This window comes from Elaeis guineensis, chromosome 14 (genome assembly GCF_000442705.2).
Source record: "Elaeis guineensis isolate ETL-2024a chromosome 14, EG11, whole genome shotgun sequence".
Lineage (NCBI taxonomy): Eukaryota > Viridiplantae > Streptophyta > Magnoliopsida > Arecales > Arecaceae > Elaeis > Elaeis guineensis.
Genome location: NC_026006.2, coordinates 60,974,435 through 60,991,063, shown reverse-complemented (window position 1 = coordinate 60,991,063; position 16,629 = coordinate 60,974,435). Strand labels below are relative to the sequence as shown.

At 39.9% G+C, this 16,629-nt stretch overlaps 2 protein-coding genes across 4 annotated transcripts; one reads left to right on the top strand and one right to left on the bottom strand.

Moving 5' to 3' along the window:
• Positions 1-3,321: 3,321 nt before the first annotated feature.
• LOC105036805 (uncharacterized) lies at positions 3,322-5,522 on the top strand. 3 transcript variants are annotated; one of them, XR_012136930.1, is made up of 3 exons: positions 3,322-4,455; positions 4,790-5,158; positions 5,314-5,522. XR_012136930.1 is itself a non-coding variant. In XM_010912540.3 (2 exons), the coding sequence occupies exon 1, from the start codon at positions 3,451-3,453 to the stop codon at positions 4,444-4,446; it is 996 nt and encodes a 331-aa protein (XP_010910842.1). In that variant the 5' UTR covers positions 3,322-3,450; the 3' UTR covers positions 4,447-4,455; positions 5,314-5,522. The 3 variants fall into 3 exon arrangements, 2 of the variants coding, with proteins under 2 accessions (XP_010910842.1, XP_019703250.1); XM_010912540.3 differs by lacking the exon at positions 4,790-5,158; XM_019847691.2 differs by lacking the exons at positions 4,790-5,158; positions 5,314-5,522 and adding an exon at positions 4,601-4,717.
• Positions 5,523-8,227: 2,705 nt separating this feature from the next.
• On the bottom strand, positions 8,228-14,784 carry LOC105057334 (phytochrome B-like). Its single transcript, XM_010939929.4, is given in 8 exon segments — positions 8,228-8,704; positions 9,234-9,279; positions 9,282-9,526; positions 11,073-11,880; positions 12,340-13,900; positions 13,902-13,978; positions 13,981-14,305; positions 14,308-14,784. Coding segments are annotated over 8 exon segments (3,333 nt in total). The 5' UTR covers positions 14,377-14,784; the 3' UTR covers positions 8,228-8,502.
• Between the last annotated feature and the right edge of the window lie 1,845 nt (positions 14,785-16,629).

Here is a 16,629-nt window from a genome sequence, read left to right as displayed (position 1 = left end):
GTTAGGATTTGATGTCTTGAGATTCAGTCCACATTGAGCCCACAGTGAGGTTTGCGATGAAAAATGGAGTCCAACGAGATCAAGATCACCCCAAACGGAGCTCGGATGGAGGAGATACGAGCTTTTGAAGTCGGCATGAGACCCGAGGCGGCGGAGGACCGCGGTGGCCGGCGACGGGCCGGCGAAGCGGCAGTGGCACGGCCGCAGGCGGCGACACGCGGCCCAGGCGCCTTGCCTGGGCCTATACCCCGATCTACCGTGGATCGGGCGGTCCACGATTGGGCCTGTGGACCGCATTGGCGTTTCCATGCATTTTTTGCGGTCCACGGTACTATTCCATGGACCGAAGCACGATCGGAGGGTGGGTTGATCTGATTCTCGATCCAACGGTCCAGGCTTTATATGGGTTGATTAAGGAGCTTAAACCTAATCTAATTGGGTTTAAACCCTTTAAAAGGGCCTATGAGGCACGGAGGGAAACAGAGTGGTCTGGTTTTGCCGGAGGACGCGCGTACGGAACCCGAGAGAAGAAAAGAGGCTGAAGCACTGAGAGAGAAGGAGCAGGAAGCTCCTGGACAGCAGACGCCGGTCACTTCAGGAGTTCAGGGGTCTTCCAAGAGAGAGACTTTTATGAGGAGAACTTCAAGTGAGAGAGAAATTGGGTGTACGAGGGTTGAGGGTGAATCTCTTCTTGTAAAATTTCTTTTTATAGTGAATTTGCATATCCCGTAGAGGCGAACCCTTTATGACTGATATATATATTTTGATTATTTTTTTTATTTCTTCTTTCTTCTGCTGTATCCGTAGTACTGAAAAGATCTTGAAATGTAATGTCCTAATCAAACATCATCCAACAAAACTTAAAAAAGAACAAAAAAAATTCTAGTCCCATCTTTGCATTATTCTAACCGCTGATTCTAGATAAAACTCTATTTCATCATATATCTAGTGACTCTCTCGCTCTCTTCTCTCTTTTGATCACATTCATGCATACGTATCTTTTGTTTTTAATCATGATTGTTCATCTCTTTCCACTCAACTCTCCTCTCATATCATGATTTGTCATAGTTCTTATCTATTATTATATTAAATATATAAATTTTATTCAAAAAATTATTTTATATATTCCTTCCGTGATTGATTCTTCTTGCAAGTGTTTTATAGAATCATAGCCTTATATGAACATATAATCTAGTACGTATAGATCGATTATGCTTCACTCGTGAGGAAATAATATTTACTCTTCTTGATTTCAAAATAATAACAAAATATCTAAATAAAAATTTATACTGCTAATCATGTATACATACAACTAAAATTATCTAAAATATCAAATCATATATTTTGGCAGTGTTTAATCTATGCATAATTAATGTGGATGCAAAAATATGTGGTTTCTCCTATTCTCGGGTGGTAGAATGCATGATAATATATTTTAAATATATGACAGCAAAATTAATTGCATTGTTATAAGTTGAATATTAAAATTTATTAATTTTCATTGTGGACATTTTAAAATGTTCTAATAAAAATGGGTTCTAAATTTAAATTTTTATCATATATTTAGTATATTGATACGATTAAAATTTTTCTATTTTATGTCCATTGATGCATAGATTAGAGGATACTGGAATATGCAATTTTTGATTTTTACATCTTTTAGTTGTATGGGTCATGATTAATAATTAGATTATCGACTTAGATGCCTTACTAGTTAATTTTAAAATTTAAAAGAGCATATACACTATTTTTCCAGAGGAACGAAGTCAATCTCTCTCTCTCTCTCTCATAATTTTTTTATGTACATTTTATTTTTTAATAAATTTTATTTGATCTTTTAATTTTTTTAATTTTTTTATATATTTTTTTGTTTAAGTTATTTTTAAATAATGACATTATAACATTATAATGGCTATTATAACGGATTAGGTGTTGTATGTATATCAATGATAGAGATGGCAACGGGTCGGGCCACCCATGATACGGCCCGATTTGATACGAGACGAGCTGTGCCAAGCACAGCCCGTTAACTGTAGTGACAGACTGTGCTAGGCATGGCCCATTAGAGGGGGATCGGGCTGGCTAGGATTTTCTGGCCCGTGGCCTAGACCCGTACGGTCTATAAGGCCTGGCCGGCACGACTCGTGGGTCAGGCACGATATGGCCCGCATGCCAGTACGGCCTGCATGCCAGCCCAGGCCCTTATAGCACGACCCGTTTAGAATTTTTTAAAATTTATAAAAAAATATTCATAAATAAATTAAAAAAATATTGAGGATTAGGATTTAAATATAAAGTCATCTTGTCAGATGGAGATTTGGCATGACCTCTACCAGTTTATTAATAAATATGAAAATGATACAGGGAGAAAGGGGGTAGGCCTGACTTCCAAGTACAATGAGAAGGGAGAGAAAAAAAAAAATTATAAATGATTCATCTCAATAATTTAAAAATTTAATATAATTAATAAAAAAATAGATAAAATAGTAGCAGTTGTCTCTGCTCTTGGAGATTTTATGGCTGTTGAGAGAGGTAAAAAAAAAAAATATAAAAATAGATGTTTTTGGTCATTATGGGTCAAAACGGGCCGTGCCAGGCTCTGTAACAGCCTCAAACAAATTGTACTACACGACCTGTAATGGATCAAAACGGGCCGTGTCTATCACGACCCTTTTGTAATTTTTTTTTTTAAAACCCACTGGCCAATGGGTCGTATCAGGCATGGCCCGCCGCCCATCGAATCTGGAGCCGTGCTAGGCTGGGCCTGAAGCTAATTATGCTGTGTTTGGAACTGTCCGTTTAGCCTTAGGTTTGATTGACCTGGTCGAGCCGTGCTAAGCCTGTGGAGTGCCCTTCATTATTAATGGATCAAAAATGTAACAACCATTATAATATTTTATTTAATACTATAGTAGTCTTTATAATATAAATAACATCATTATATTTATTGATACTTTCTAATTTTTAAAATTTTGTTACATCGAGTTTCTCTCCAAAGTAATTGTATAATCAAAAATTAACATTTTATTATTTTAATAATAAAGTTTGAAATTTTCTTTTTTGATATATATAATGCCCATTATAATCATTATAAGATAACGATTATGTTGGAATCGGTTCTAATGACATAACATTTATATTATCTAAAACCTAGAGCCGAAAAGAGACTTTTTTTATATTTATTTTTTCACTAAACCATGATTTTATATATTTTATTCTTGAATTATTCAAGAACCAATTCCGTGCGTCCGATCGGTGGTGTCATGGTGTTATATTAGTATCACTGGATCATTGCACTTATTCACTCTAATTCGGCGCTTGGTGCGCAGGAGTCATAGCCGAAAATTTTAAGCGCTCACTCAATTCCACAGCTTCAAATTCCCCTTTTTTTTCCCTCTTCCCCGGTTCCATTCTCGATCTTGGGTTAGGGTTTGGTTTCTTCTCTTCTCCATGGAGAATCCTATCCTGAGATTGGTCGTGGAGAAGGGCCCGAAAGAGGGCGAAATGCTGGAGTGCAAGTCCGGAGCTATCACCCGCGTCGGCCGGGTCGTGAGGGGCAATACCTTCGCCATCCGGGACCCCGGTATCTCCCAAAAGCACCTCGCCTTCGAATTCCTCCGTGAGACCTCCCGATGGGTCGTCTCAGACCTCGATACCTCCAATGGCACCCTCGTCAACGACGCTAAGATCCGGCCCTCCATCCCGTTCCCCCTCTCCGACGGCGATTCCATCAAGATCGGTGAGATGACCTCCATCTCCGTCAGGATCGCCGGGGAAGAGCCCTATACTGATGCGGCGGCCGCGGCGGTGGAGGAGGAGGAGAGGACTGGGGTGCGGCGGCGCGGAAGACGGAGGGGAGCACCTCCGGCCAGACCTGCAGCCGAGCGGTCCTCGGATGCGACCGCGGACGCCGGCAGTGAAGCGCCGACGAGAAATGGTGGGAGGGCGAGGGGGAGATCGAAGAAGACTGCTGCTTCTGCTACGGTTCCGAAGAAAGATGATAACTTGGATGCGGTGGTGGTGGATGAGAGTGATGAAGCATCGAAGAATGCGGAGAAGGGGAGAGGGAGGAGAAGGCCTACGACGAGGGCGGCTTCTACTAGGGTTTCAAAGGAGGAGGAGAAAGATGAGGGGGTAAAGCTGTCGGGTTCAGTTCTGGTATCTAATTCACAGTCTGTAGAAGCTGCTGTGAAGGGGGAATTTTTGAGGCTGGAAGCTAGCAGTGCTGGTGAAGGGGTGAAATTGGCTGAGAATGGAGCAGGGGAGGTGAGGCAAGAGGAGGGAGAAGAAAATATGGATAAGATGACGCTAGGGGAGTGGTTTGATCGGATGGAGAAGTCCTTGCCCCTGATGATTAATGATATATCTGAGGAAATCATTTCAAGCTTGAGGGAGAAAGCTCGGCGGTTTGATGATTTCAGAGCTCAAAGCATGCATGCTAGCTGATTTGCATGGGTATGTTAGCACTCCAAGCATAGAACAATTTTTATGTATATATTGACCCTAAACTTAAAATTTTTGTTTTGGTTATTTTCTCACGACTTAATAAATAATCTGAATTTATAAGGCTTTTATATGACCAATAGCGTGCATGCTGCAGATGGGAGGAAATGGAACTTGAGTGCTTTTAATTTGTGGTTTGTTAGGATGCTGAGGGGAATGATTTGATTAGCAGTTCCTTCGTTCTAGCATGGAAGTTTTCTTATATAAGGCACAGGTATAGGTGTGGGCAAATGAGCAATCTGTTTTGAAGGTTGAAAAAGTTTTTTATTTTCTTTTTCTTTTACAGAAAAATGTTGAAGTCATGAAGGTGCAAGAAGGAAGAAGATGGAACTTATAATAAAGTTGCATGCTTCCCATTGTTGCCCTGCTGATTTGATCTTTGTGTACTGCTTGAATGAATAACAAATAGTAGGTATATGACTTTGTGAACGAGAAAAATTCAAGCATCCAGACTGGTTTAAATATTACATATAATACTGTTCTGCATTGTTTTTGACTTTTAGTTGCTTTTCTAACCTGAGCAGTATTCCTGTCACTGCAACTTTGTATATGGAGATGGTTTACATTAATGAAGTCTGTGAAGCTTCAAGTCTTGATTATGCCATCTGTCAGCATTGTTGAGAAGTGTGAACCATTTTTTAAATTGCCAACGCATGTATACACTATCCCATGGTCTTCCTTTATTCTTTCCATGTTCACCACTTTCTTGATACATGAACTTTTGCTATAGTGCATTCAGAAAGTGTAAGAATGTTAAGACATGCAATATTGAATTTGTGACAGTCAAACTTTATTGCGCATGTTTCACAGGTAGTAGCCAATTCATGGTGATTCTGTGAAGGTTCTTGACATGCTTCTCCAGCTGGCTTGGTTACCTTCTCAATTAGAGGCATCGAATAAGAATTGTTGCATGCATTTGGGTTGGAACCATAGGTTAGTTACCTGGATGAAATTGTTAGCTGTACTTTGTACATTTTATGCTTCTTTCATCTCCAGTGAATCATGCATCACTTTGGTTACCATGAACTGCTGATAACCTTGCTTGTTTTTGTTAAATAATGACTTAGTGACTATTGTAAAAGAGCTGGATCAATCTACCAATTAATTGGTTCATCCTTTTTTGGTCTGTCCATAGTTCTGCAACTACCTGACAATCTAGCAAATACGCTTACCCTGTATCTGCAAAAGCATTATTAGGCCAAACACTAATGCATAAAAATTGATCTCATGAAACATCAGGAATTTTAAGCAATCTGGTCCTAACCCAAGTTTATATGGGAAAAGGAAAACTTCATAATTACTTCTAACATTTTTTTTCCTCCAAACAAACAGAACAATTAAAATATTCAGATTTTTTATATCCTAGCAAATAAAACTATAATTGAAACTTGTTAAACAAAAAAGGGATAAGGGTAAAGAAAAGGTTCTGTCTAAGCCAGCATATGTTGCAAGCAAGCTTCTCTAGGTAAATATTATAAATGATCCTTATCATCAGTTGCTTTTAGTCAAATATAGATTGAACTAATAAGCAGTATGTGATAATGCTAAATATACATATCTATAAGCAAAGTTCCTATTCAAAGACATGTTTCCTTCTCTATGGTTGTGGCTATTCTAGTTGCAGTTATTAATTATGGAAAGGAAAAGAATTAAAGGATGATTCTTTTTTGCATGATCGATGTTGCTAAAGAACTCACAGTTTTAAATATCTGATGATGAGTAAATTGCTTGACTCTGAGCTTACAAGTCAAACGTCTTTGTTACACATCTGTAGCAAAAAATATTTTTCACAGATAGTGTATTAGTAGAAGCAATAAAACTAGTCATACACTGGAGGCAAAATCCTAGACATACTTCCTAATATATTTTTGCCATTATGTCACTATGATAACATGCTTCTTTTTGACTTGGTTATTGCAACATTGATTGGTTTTTTTGCATCACCTGCGTAGCTCGATACCTGTCAGAGTGATGCCAATCTGACACTTGACCTTGATGCATCTGTAAATTTGCCAAAATTCATGCAAGAATATTTCCTTCTCTGAAATGGTGGTAACGGATACAATCTCAACCAACTATCTTTTTCTTGTACACACATGAGATTAGATTTGTTACAAAGTTACAATCCTCACATACATGCAAGTTCTTTACAGCCCTAATTCTTGTGCCTGGCATGGTATTAAGAAACGCTAATGCAATTACAAGCTTCTCACTGTGGTAGCTAAGCGCAGTCTACTCTTCATCAATATCAAACAACACCTGGCAGTTTCATTTTGCTTGGGGGCCTTTGATAATCTCCCACCCCCCCTATTTGGTTAGAATAAAGCTGGCAAGATAGTCGCCATTAGTAAGGAAAAATTATTTTAATTTCCCCAATCAGTACGCAACATAGTATTTTTGTTAATTTTATTGATCCATCAGTCAGCAGTTATAAATGATTATTTCATTTACTTATAAATTTTGCTGTTATGTTGATTGATTAGCAACATCAAAGCTTTATATGGATCAAACTTTTGGCACCTATATATATATCCACCAACACCAATTGGCAAGTTACCTAGTTGAAATCATCTCTGTCAGGCAAAATAGAGATGGTTTCTTTTATTTTTTCCTATCAGTTCCATCACAAAACAAATCATCTCTATCAGACCTCATAGTATCTAGTAAGGCTAGAAAGATGGGGTTTTTTAAGCTTTTGAACCTTTCCATAGCAGTTCATTCATTCAGAATGTCAGAGCCATGTATAATAGATGAAGCCACCATTTACACATTCTTGTGGCACCTATGGGGGCATTTGGAATGGGGTGATCCACCCAAGTTAAGGATGATGTAGATGAAGGTAATTAGATCACCGTGTTTGGTTGTACCATGGTGATCCTACGTAGATAGTGATTTCAAATCATCACTATTCCTTAAATTACCTTCCAGCTCAGTGATGGGATATCCGTCTTCAAGATTGGGAATCCAAGATTATCCCTAGATAGTGATCTTGGATTGAAGTATAGGAACAAAAATATCCTTTAGTTTAGTAAAAAAAATTAGTATATCAATATATGTTAATATATTATATCAATGTCGTATATATAATATTATATAATATTTGATATTATATATTATATTTATGATATATATTACATGATAGTATATTATTAATCATATTATTGTCATATGATGATTCAATGATAATTTTAAATTAGGATAAAAATATCTTGTTGAATTTTATATTTATATAATAAAATATTTAATATATTATTTCAGTTTACATTATTTTTCTAATCAAAATAAATATTCATATTAATAAATAATATATTATAAGTATAAATAAAAATATTAATTTTGTAATAACAATTAATATTTTTTTATAGGATTAATAATTTATTGGACTAATAACTATATTTTTATAGAATCTATTAATTATTAATATATTAACAAATATAATAATATTTTATTTATCATATGTTATATATGATTAATAAATATATTTTTATGTAATATATTATAGATAGTTTTGGTATTATATAATTAGTGATTTGGAATTTCTATAGAATACCAAACTAGTAGCTACTCGTGAATACTCGAGGAACTTTAATCCTTAGATCATGGCCTATCAAATGCTGTGATTTTAGATCACTGGTAATTAGATCACCATAGGATTCGGATCATTGGTGATCTTAGATCACTTTGGTGATCTACCTATATGTTTTACAAGAGTAGCAAACAAGATCATAGGCATGCTCGTAATAATCTTGGAACAAGCTTATGCAAAATTGGGAAAGCAACTGTTCATACAACAGCACTGACAATAACAGTGTCCCAGTCAGCTAATGAATTCCTGATGTGAATGGAGAGGTTCTGAGCAGTTTGCTAATTAGACGCCCCCAGCTTTTGGGGCTAGCTCATGGCACCAGAGCACCAAGCATGATTTATTAGTGCTGCAGCTTAATATAGTGTCAGTTAGTGAGAATGACATGCCTCTGACTGGATTAGTTACCTCTGCTTTCAACTCTGACAAGTGGGAAGTTCCATAGAGATGAGGAAGTAACATCTCTCTGACTCCCTGATATACTGTACTACCCCCTTCATCAGTTTTAAGATCTTCCTGCTTATGCTCAGACAAATGCCTTCCTGGGTCACCCATCTGGAGTTATGGAACAGATCTTGCACTAGTTCTGGTGAAAGGCCATCACCAGGGCAAACAATCCTGAGTCATAAAAAACAATCGTCTGATATTAGTTTTTCTTTCTTTCTTTTTTTTTTTTCCTAAAAGACAGTGAACAGCAGAAGGCGTAAAACTATTGGGATGAAATCCAGGCTTAAAATTTTAAGATATAGGACATTTTATGACATGCAAAATAACTTGCACATCAATATAGCTTCCTTTTCCTTCATCGTCATTGCTGATAGGAGAATAACATAAGAGAATAGGGACGCCAATAGACATAATTATGTCTGATCGAAACGTATGAAACTGCAGTAGAAATAATGGAATGTTTCCTACCCCCATCACCGTGGCAGAAAAAAAGTTACGTTTTGCCTTCACCACTTGGTTGACTCACTACATTCTCTAACCTTTTTTTTTTTTAATCATTTGATCCAAACGTTCAATACAATGTGCGGTAAACAAGAACTTGATTAAGAAAGCAATAAATAAGATACGAATCCACAATACGTAGCAATTCTATTATGCATGCCAACATGCTAAGAAAATATAGCAATATAAGCTAGCAGACCTGACTTGGAAAAACACCACTTCTGTTCCATCAGAATTCTGCTTCAGACTTGGTTAACGTGGATCTCCACCCAACCATCTGGTGATGGTGCATGCCGCACCATGTTCGGCAAAAAGTCAGCCAAGACTTGCTGAATTCTGACTTGGTCCCCATATACAGAAATCATTTTAATTTCTTCAGGAATATCCCGAATTAATTGTAAACCTTTTTCTCTTAGCAAAATCATCACTTGGCTAACAACAGCATTTATAACACTTCCAAGCAGAAATTCACCTTTGTGGAGCATCAACGAGCTGGGGTCAAAAAGGCAAAATTAGTCCAGTGTGCAAAATTGGGAGGTAATAACACTACCAAGTTAACCACAGATATGGTACCATAAAAATGGTGGCAACTCATAGCAATAGCACGATCTATCCAAACATAAGGTACAGAAAAAGTATCAGATATCACATCCTATCTTGGCTCAATATTGCAAGTAGCATTTCACCCGCGAATGAACTCAAGCACTTGAAAAGCATTACAAGCCTTGAGAGTACTTTCACACTACCAAGCACGCCCAAACTATTTAGCATTGTACGTGAACTAAATGTTTACTTAATCCCATTTCCATAAGCCCTTAGCATCGACTTTCCATTTGCATGTACTCGGTAAATTGGGTGATCCCTTAAGCTGCATGTCTTGAGTTCTGACCTAGCTAATGTGCTAGCTAGTATACCAATAGAACCCGGTAATCCATGCAGGTTTGAGCTACTCAAAGAATGCAATGTAATTGTAAGATAAAATGCCATATATGCTGTACTTTGTGCATATTTAAGAAATGATAAACATTAGTTGCATGTTACATGACAATAATCACTTCAACTGTAACTACGTAAGCACCCGTTCATCCATACAATCAACAAATAAACTGTGAAAAAAATATTAGAATTTAACAAGCCAAGGAGAGAGAGTGACCGTAAAATTTTTTGAGCCTTGCAACTATTTGAGGACTTCTTTCTCATTAACCGAATTTCCAAAGTCAATGGTGGATTAAATAGTCAATGCGAGAAATAATTCTAACTAATTTTTTTTTCCGGTCTTCTTTACAATGGCCACTTCTTTGAGCACAGTAGGTACAAGCGACCTTTTCTGAAGCCAGTCCACCACAAGCGATTATGTGTAATGTCTTTGAGCTATTTGTCAAAAGCAAATTAAAATCAAGCATGCCATTATTATTTTCCATTTTCCAACACAAATTCTTTCCTTGTACTTAAGTTTGGCTGTGTATTTCCTTTTTAAAATCTTCAGGATCTTCATTTTATTATTTCAATTTTGATTGATCTGGATGCGATTCCACTTAGTCTTGATAATGTTCCTCTCTTGCATTTTTTATTTTTTTCCAAATGTCTTTCAATGCAATTCGTGATGGGTTCTCCGGCCATTTTCAGAGTGAACATTTTAGTCCCTCTACTTGTTACTTTCAGACATAAAACTGAGCTGCTGAGATAATGCATGACATTTATGGTTTAGAAAGCAAGTAATGTTCAAGAATTTCTATGGAGAATGACATGGAACAAAATCAAGAAATGTATCTAATTTTCCGATGAATACAAAACATGGAAGCAAATCAGTCTTCCATCCGCACAAGCAGAGCTAAGAATCAGCATGCTCAGACTGTACAGACAAAACAAATTCAAGTTGAAGTTCTCCAAATCAGTGGCCTCTCCAAGTTCTCCTCAATGTCAATATATAATTTCGTAACCTGTCCATATCCAGGGGAATAAAAACAAGAAAAAGAACTGCAAAATGGACAAAGTTCAGCATACTTTTCCAATCTGAAGTGGGGAAAAAAACACTTACCCATCCTCAATACTTTGTAGATTTGTGTCCTCCATAATCTTCATCATCTGTCTCTCACAGGAGCCACTAGTCTCAAGGAATTGCTTCTGATCATCACTTAAATCTGTCATCTCCAACAGCGAATTTGTAAACCGAATACCAGCAAGTGGATTTTTCATCTCTTGGCAAATATAAGCCAGCTCTTTCATACTTGCATAGCATTTCTTCTCCTGCTGCCGCTGGATTTCAAGAGCCTGCTGCAATTGAGGGCTAGCTGTCTGCAGCAAGCAAAAGGCACCAACTTCCTGGCCATCCACATTACCTCTTGTATTTGCTGTCAGAAGCGCCTGTACAAATTTTCCATTCTTGTCAAAGAATGCAAACGGGTGCTTGTCTGTTTCCTGTCCTCCAATGGCATTGTGAAGGACAACCATGAATTCTGTAAGTGCATCTGGATCCTCGAGTCGACAGCAGCTGCCGAAAACTTCTCCGGCGAGAAGCTTTCCGATCATTTCCTCTCTGGACCAACCGGTTAGTCTTTCCATTGCTGTATTCCACTCTGAGCAATATGAATTCCTATCCGAAGCAAATATAGGGGGAATCAGAGTGTTAGGACTATGTACGATAGCCTTATAATCACCTTGTATGCGAATGAATCTATCCATGACCAGTTTCTGTCCCGAAACATCCTGGCCAACAAAGCACACACCTACGATATTGTTTGTGAAATCCCTGCTAGAACAAGGATTTACTATGAGAAAAATAGCATTCATCGAATGCTGCGAGCCAAATGTCTTCAGCTTTAGTTCCACATTCTTATCTTCTTCACCTGCATGGATTTGAATCCTGTGAATGATTATTCTCCAGATCAAACACATTCCCCCTTCTACGTGTCAAATCATGGCGTTGCATTGCATGATAGACGAATTATAATACTTAATTCAGACTTTCAGACTATAATAAAAAGAAAACTTGCATGTACTAATTTAACCAGAGAGCATGTATCTCCAACAACATGAAGACATCAAGCACCACTGCTATTGCCCTCAATCATTGAGTGCGGATCCTCTGCAGTGCACCACAGGGTGCGGTGCATCGTGCTGGCCTGCAAACAATGCATGTATGGGCATGCAGTGCGTGCTGTTTGCTGGCTGACCATCCTGCGATGGATGGTGAGCACCATGTGCGGTGCATTGTGTGCACCAGGATCCGGCTCCCAACCATCAGCTATAAAGAAATAAATAAATACACATGCAGATCAACAAAAGCACGAGGTAAAACAAACTACCTCTCAAGGCTCGATAGAAAAGGTTGTCGACAACATCTGCAGACTCGTTGAAGACAAGATCCTTGACCAGTGATTTACCCATAGCTTCCTCCACCGGCAGCCCTGTCAACTCAGCAACCTTCGCGTTCCAACCATTTATACGCCCATCGGCATCAACCGCAAAAATGGGTGCAATTGCGGTCTCAATCAATCTAACCATCTCCCCCGCAACGGAGCTGAGCTCATCTATTCCTTGCAACTCCACTTCCCCGAACTGACTATTGATCATGGCCTTCGAACCACTAGTCCCCTCCCCGGCTTCCCGAAAAGAATCCCTTAGAATGAGCTGCAATGAGTGTATGGCGTCCATCTCCGCATTCTCCCACGGAGAGCTCCTGCTCTTGACCACCTCCAAGAACGCCTTGAATGACGACCGAGGGTGCATCCTCTGCCCATCATCCTTGTCCTCGTGGTGATGTTTCGCACCACCCCACTTGATCTGCTTAGCAGTGTGCGATCGGAACCAAAACAAGAAGTCCCTCGGCGTGATATATACCACGGCCATCCCACAGACCGCATCCCCGAGCGCCGCCACCCCCGGGTAGCCAGCATCCGCCAAACTGTCGGTGCTCAGCCCCGTAGAATCGCCATGGCAGGCCAACAGCCATTCCACAATATCCTTTATCTGAGCCTCCGTCGGAGTGACGCCGAGAGGCCAGTACTTCCGCTGGTAATACAGCGCCGCTCCATCGCACTTGACGAGGTCCATTATGCTGGGGGTCTGAGTGACGATTCCAGTGGGCGAGTCACGGAGGAGCATATCGCAGAGCAGGGTCTGGGTCCTGAGGATGTGCTTCTCGGACAACTGCGAGGCCAATTGGAGCTCCATGTTCAGCTGGAGGCCGAAGGCCTGCATGAGGAACTCGCAGGCGTAGCGTAGCGGGAAGGGGATGCAGCGGGGGGAGGTGTGGTGGCAGACGACGAGGCCCCAGAGCTTGGTGGCGCTGCGGTTGATGCCGACGTCGTCGCCGCTGTCGCTGATGACGACGGCCAGGACGAGGGAGGCGATGGAGCCCATGTTGGCCATGTATTGGGCGTGGCAGCCAAGCTGGGCACGGAGGGTGGAGCCCGAGAGGCAGAGCGGCCGCATCAGGCTCTCGTCTTGGATCACCCGGACGGGGGTGGCGTTGCAGTCGGCGATCATCCGGACGCGGCTCTGCTTGAAGAGGAAGCGGGAGGCCTGAGGGATGTCGGTGGCAGGGTAGTGGAGGCCCAGGTAGGGCTCGAGGTCGTCGCGGCGGTTCTCCGCGACGACCTCGCCGTGCTCGTCCTCGTGGAACCTGTAGACCATGACGCGGTCGTAGCCGGTGAGCTCGCGGACGAGGTCGACGACGGTGTCGCAGAGGAGCTTGATGTCTCCGCCCGGGAGGGATTGGAGGCGGGAGGTTGCCCGTACGGCGAGCTTCTGGGACTGGACGGCGCCGGCGACGGAGAGGGCGGGGTCCTCGCTGCGTGCGGGCTCGAGGTCGATGACGATTCCGACATCGATCCTGTGGAGGATGGCGTAGAATGGTTTGCCGAGGAGTGGGAGTGGATCAGAGGGGGTTGAGGAGGGTGATCTCGCGGGCGGAGGCGGCACGGTCGAGGAGGAGGGCGGAGAGGGGGTGAAGAGGGAGCGGACGTCGGAGCCGAGGGCGAGGCGGCGGTGAGGGGAGGAAGGGTCGAGGGAGGGGACGGAGTGGGGCAGGTCGAGGAGGTCGGGGGCGTTCTCGGAGAAGGCAAGGAGGCGGAAGGAATGCTCGTCGACGGCGAGGGTGGCGCCGAAGGGCTGGATGCAGCCGCCGCGCTGGATCTTGGAGAGGTAGGCGGTGATCTGCTTCTCCGGGACCGACTGCGACGGCGTCGCCACCCGGACAGACTGGGAGTAGTCGAAGGACTCGCCGGACTGCTCGTAGACGGCGTGGAGTTGGGCGTCCGCCGTGTACTGGCCATCGCCTTCTTGCTCATCGCCTCCGACCGCGGGGGCTGCGTCGGCCGGCTGCTGCCGGAGGAGGCCATCTTCTACTTGTCTTGGACCCAATTAATTCGGGATTATTAATTCTGGGATTCGTTTTCAGTGGTCATGAATTGATAGAGAGAATAATGGAAGGTTGGTTTTGCAGTTGCTCGATGTGGTACCATTTCCACTTCCATCCGGTAGGAGTTTTGTTAGGCTTTGAAATGCGTGGAGTCGGAGAGGGAGGGGGGCTCGGACATGGGGATAGGAGAGGAAAAGCGGCTACCAGATGAGTTGGTGGAGGATATTTTGCTTTCTCCTTGGTTTTATTTTACTACATTGCGGTGGAGTTGGATTCTGCTGCGCTCTGCTACTGCCCCATGCCTCACTGCTGCTGACTTCGAGGAGAAGAAGGCCGAGAGTTGCGGGAGGCGATCAAGGGAGGAGCATTTTTCTCTCTCTACTTTTTTTTTTTTTCATTTAATTATTGCTGGCTATTGTGGTGGGATGGGAGGTCCTTGGCAACCTTACAAGAGGGACGTGTGGTCGTTGGTAACCTTAAAATGGGACATGTCTCACGAAAGTTCCTTTATTCTGGGAGAAAGGAGCTCTTTAAATAAGTGAATAAGGGGGAAAAAAAACGTTGTTGGAATCTCTCATATTTAAGGGCCATCTAATGAGGTTTTGGTTATATCTTTCACATGAAAGGATGATCGGTCTCCTTATCGATTATTGTATCATATTTTATATAATTTTAAAATATAATATTTACTTTATGATCCTACTATAAATGAAAGGATAAAATTTATTATATTCTAAAAATTATATCAAATGTAATTCAATGACTGATATCATGAAAAAGATCGCTCATTCTTTTTTTTTGGTAAGACAAGATCAATCATTTTTTTATACAAAATATATAGTCTAAATCCTATTCGATGGTGTTGAAAAAAAAAAAGAAAAGAAGAAAAAAAAAAGCAACGACCTATTATCTTTCAGTGATCATTTATTAATCTATTTTAGTACTACATTATGTTAGCTAGATGGATCAAGCGACAATATGATAGCGTGATAGATATCAGTATTTAAGTAAATAAAAATAAAAAAAATATACCACTTGATAAATTATGTGGTAAAGGAAGAACAGAGAAACCACGCTGTGGCCACCTTCTTTTTGTCATAATGTTTTAGAACTAGAAATAAAAGGTTGTCGGTCTCATGGGAAGAGAAGAAGCATTATCGGTTCATGCTGACCTAGATTGCTAAAAGCCAATTTTCTTCTTCAACAATGATAATTTTTTTTATAAAAAATAAGAATCTCATTAGCTAGAATTATAAAGTAGGTCAGCAAATAATTCAATAACACAAAAAAAAAATTAGCTAGTTTTGCTAGTAAAGGGAAGAAAAAACAACTGATCTTGTGATAATAAAATAAACAAAGCACCATTGCATAACCCATGAATTTATTTCAATTTTTAAATTAAGTTTTTTTTTTGCTCACAATTTTTTTTTTTTAATGGTGAGTCTTGAGATATCCCAATAATAACCAAGCACATTGCTTCTATTATCCCCCAGTTGATCTCTTTTACTTTTTGAGGATAAGTATAATTTCTTTTGTATAAGTAGATGATATTATATGGCTATCCTATCTTGAACTATGTAATCCAGTTCCTTATTTTCATAATAATAAAGAATTTTAAGAAGAAGCCATCTATCTACTTCAAAAATAGATCATATATTGAAATGATCTATTTTTGATAACAAGTGTAATTTTTTTTTTGTAAATAGATGATATTATGACTATTCTATCTCGGCCAATACAATCTAGTTTATTATTTTTATATAACAAAGAATTTAAAAAAAGATCAATAATCTTTACCATATAACCTCATCATGATGAGATGAAGTGGCATCTTTTGGATAACTATTTCGTTAATGAAATGATCCAGCAATGCATCAAAATGATCTATTTTTGAGGATAAATATAGCATTTTTTCTATAAATAAATATATTATATTGGCTATCCTATCTTGATCTATATAATTAATCTAGTTCTTTATTTTTATAGTAACAAAAAATTTTAAAAAAAATAGTAATCTCGAGTCCTTTACCGTACTGATACAATTTAATTTTTTTTTCCTAATTTAATATAGATTCCAACTTATTTACAAGAGTAATGCAAAAATTATAAAACGCCATTTGAAATGATATTTTTTTTGAGAAAACATCATTTCAAATAGCGTTTCTTTGATCCAAGTCAGTACAACCCCCATCTACGTGGAATCCAGCCAAAAAAAAAAATAAAAATACCATTG

Coding starts and splice junctions, on each gene's coding strand:
- LOC105036805 (XM_010912540.3), top strand. CDS start 3,451: ATGGAGAATCCTATCCTGAGATTGGTCGTGGAGAAGGGCCCGAAAGAG.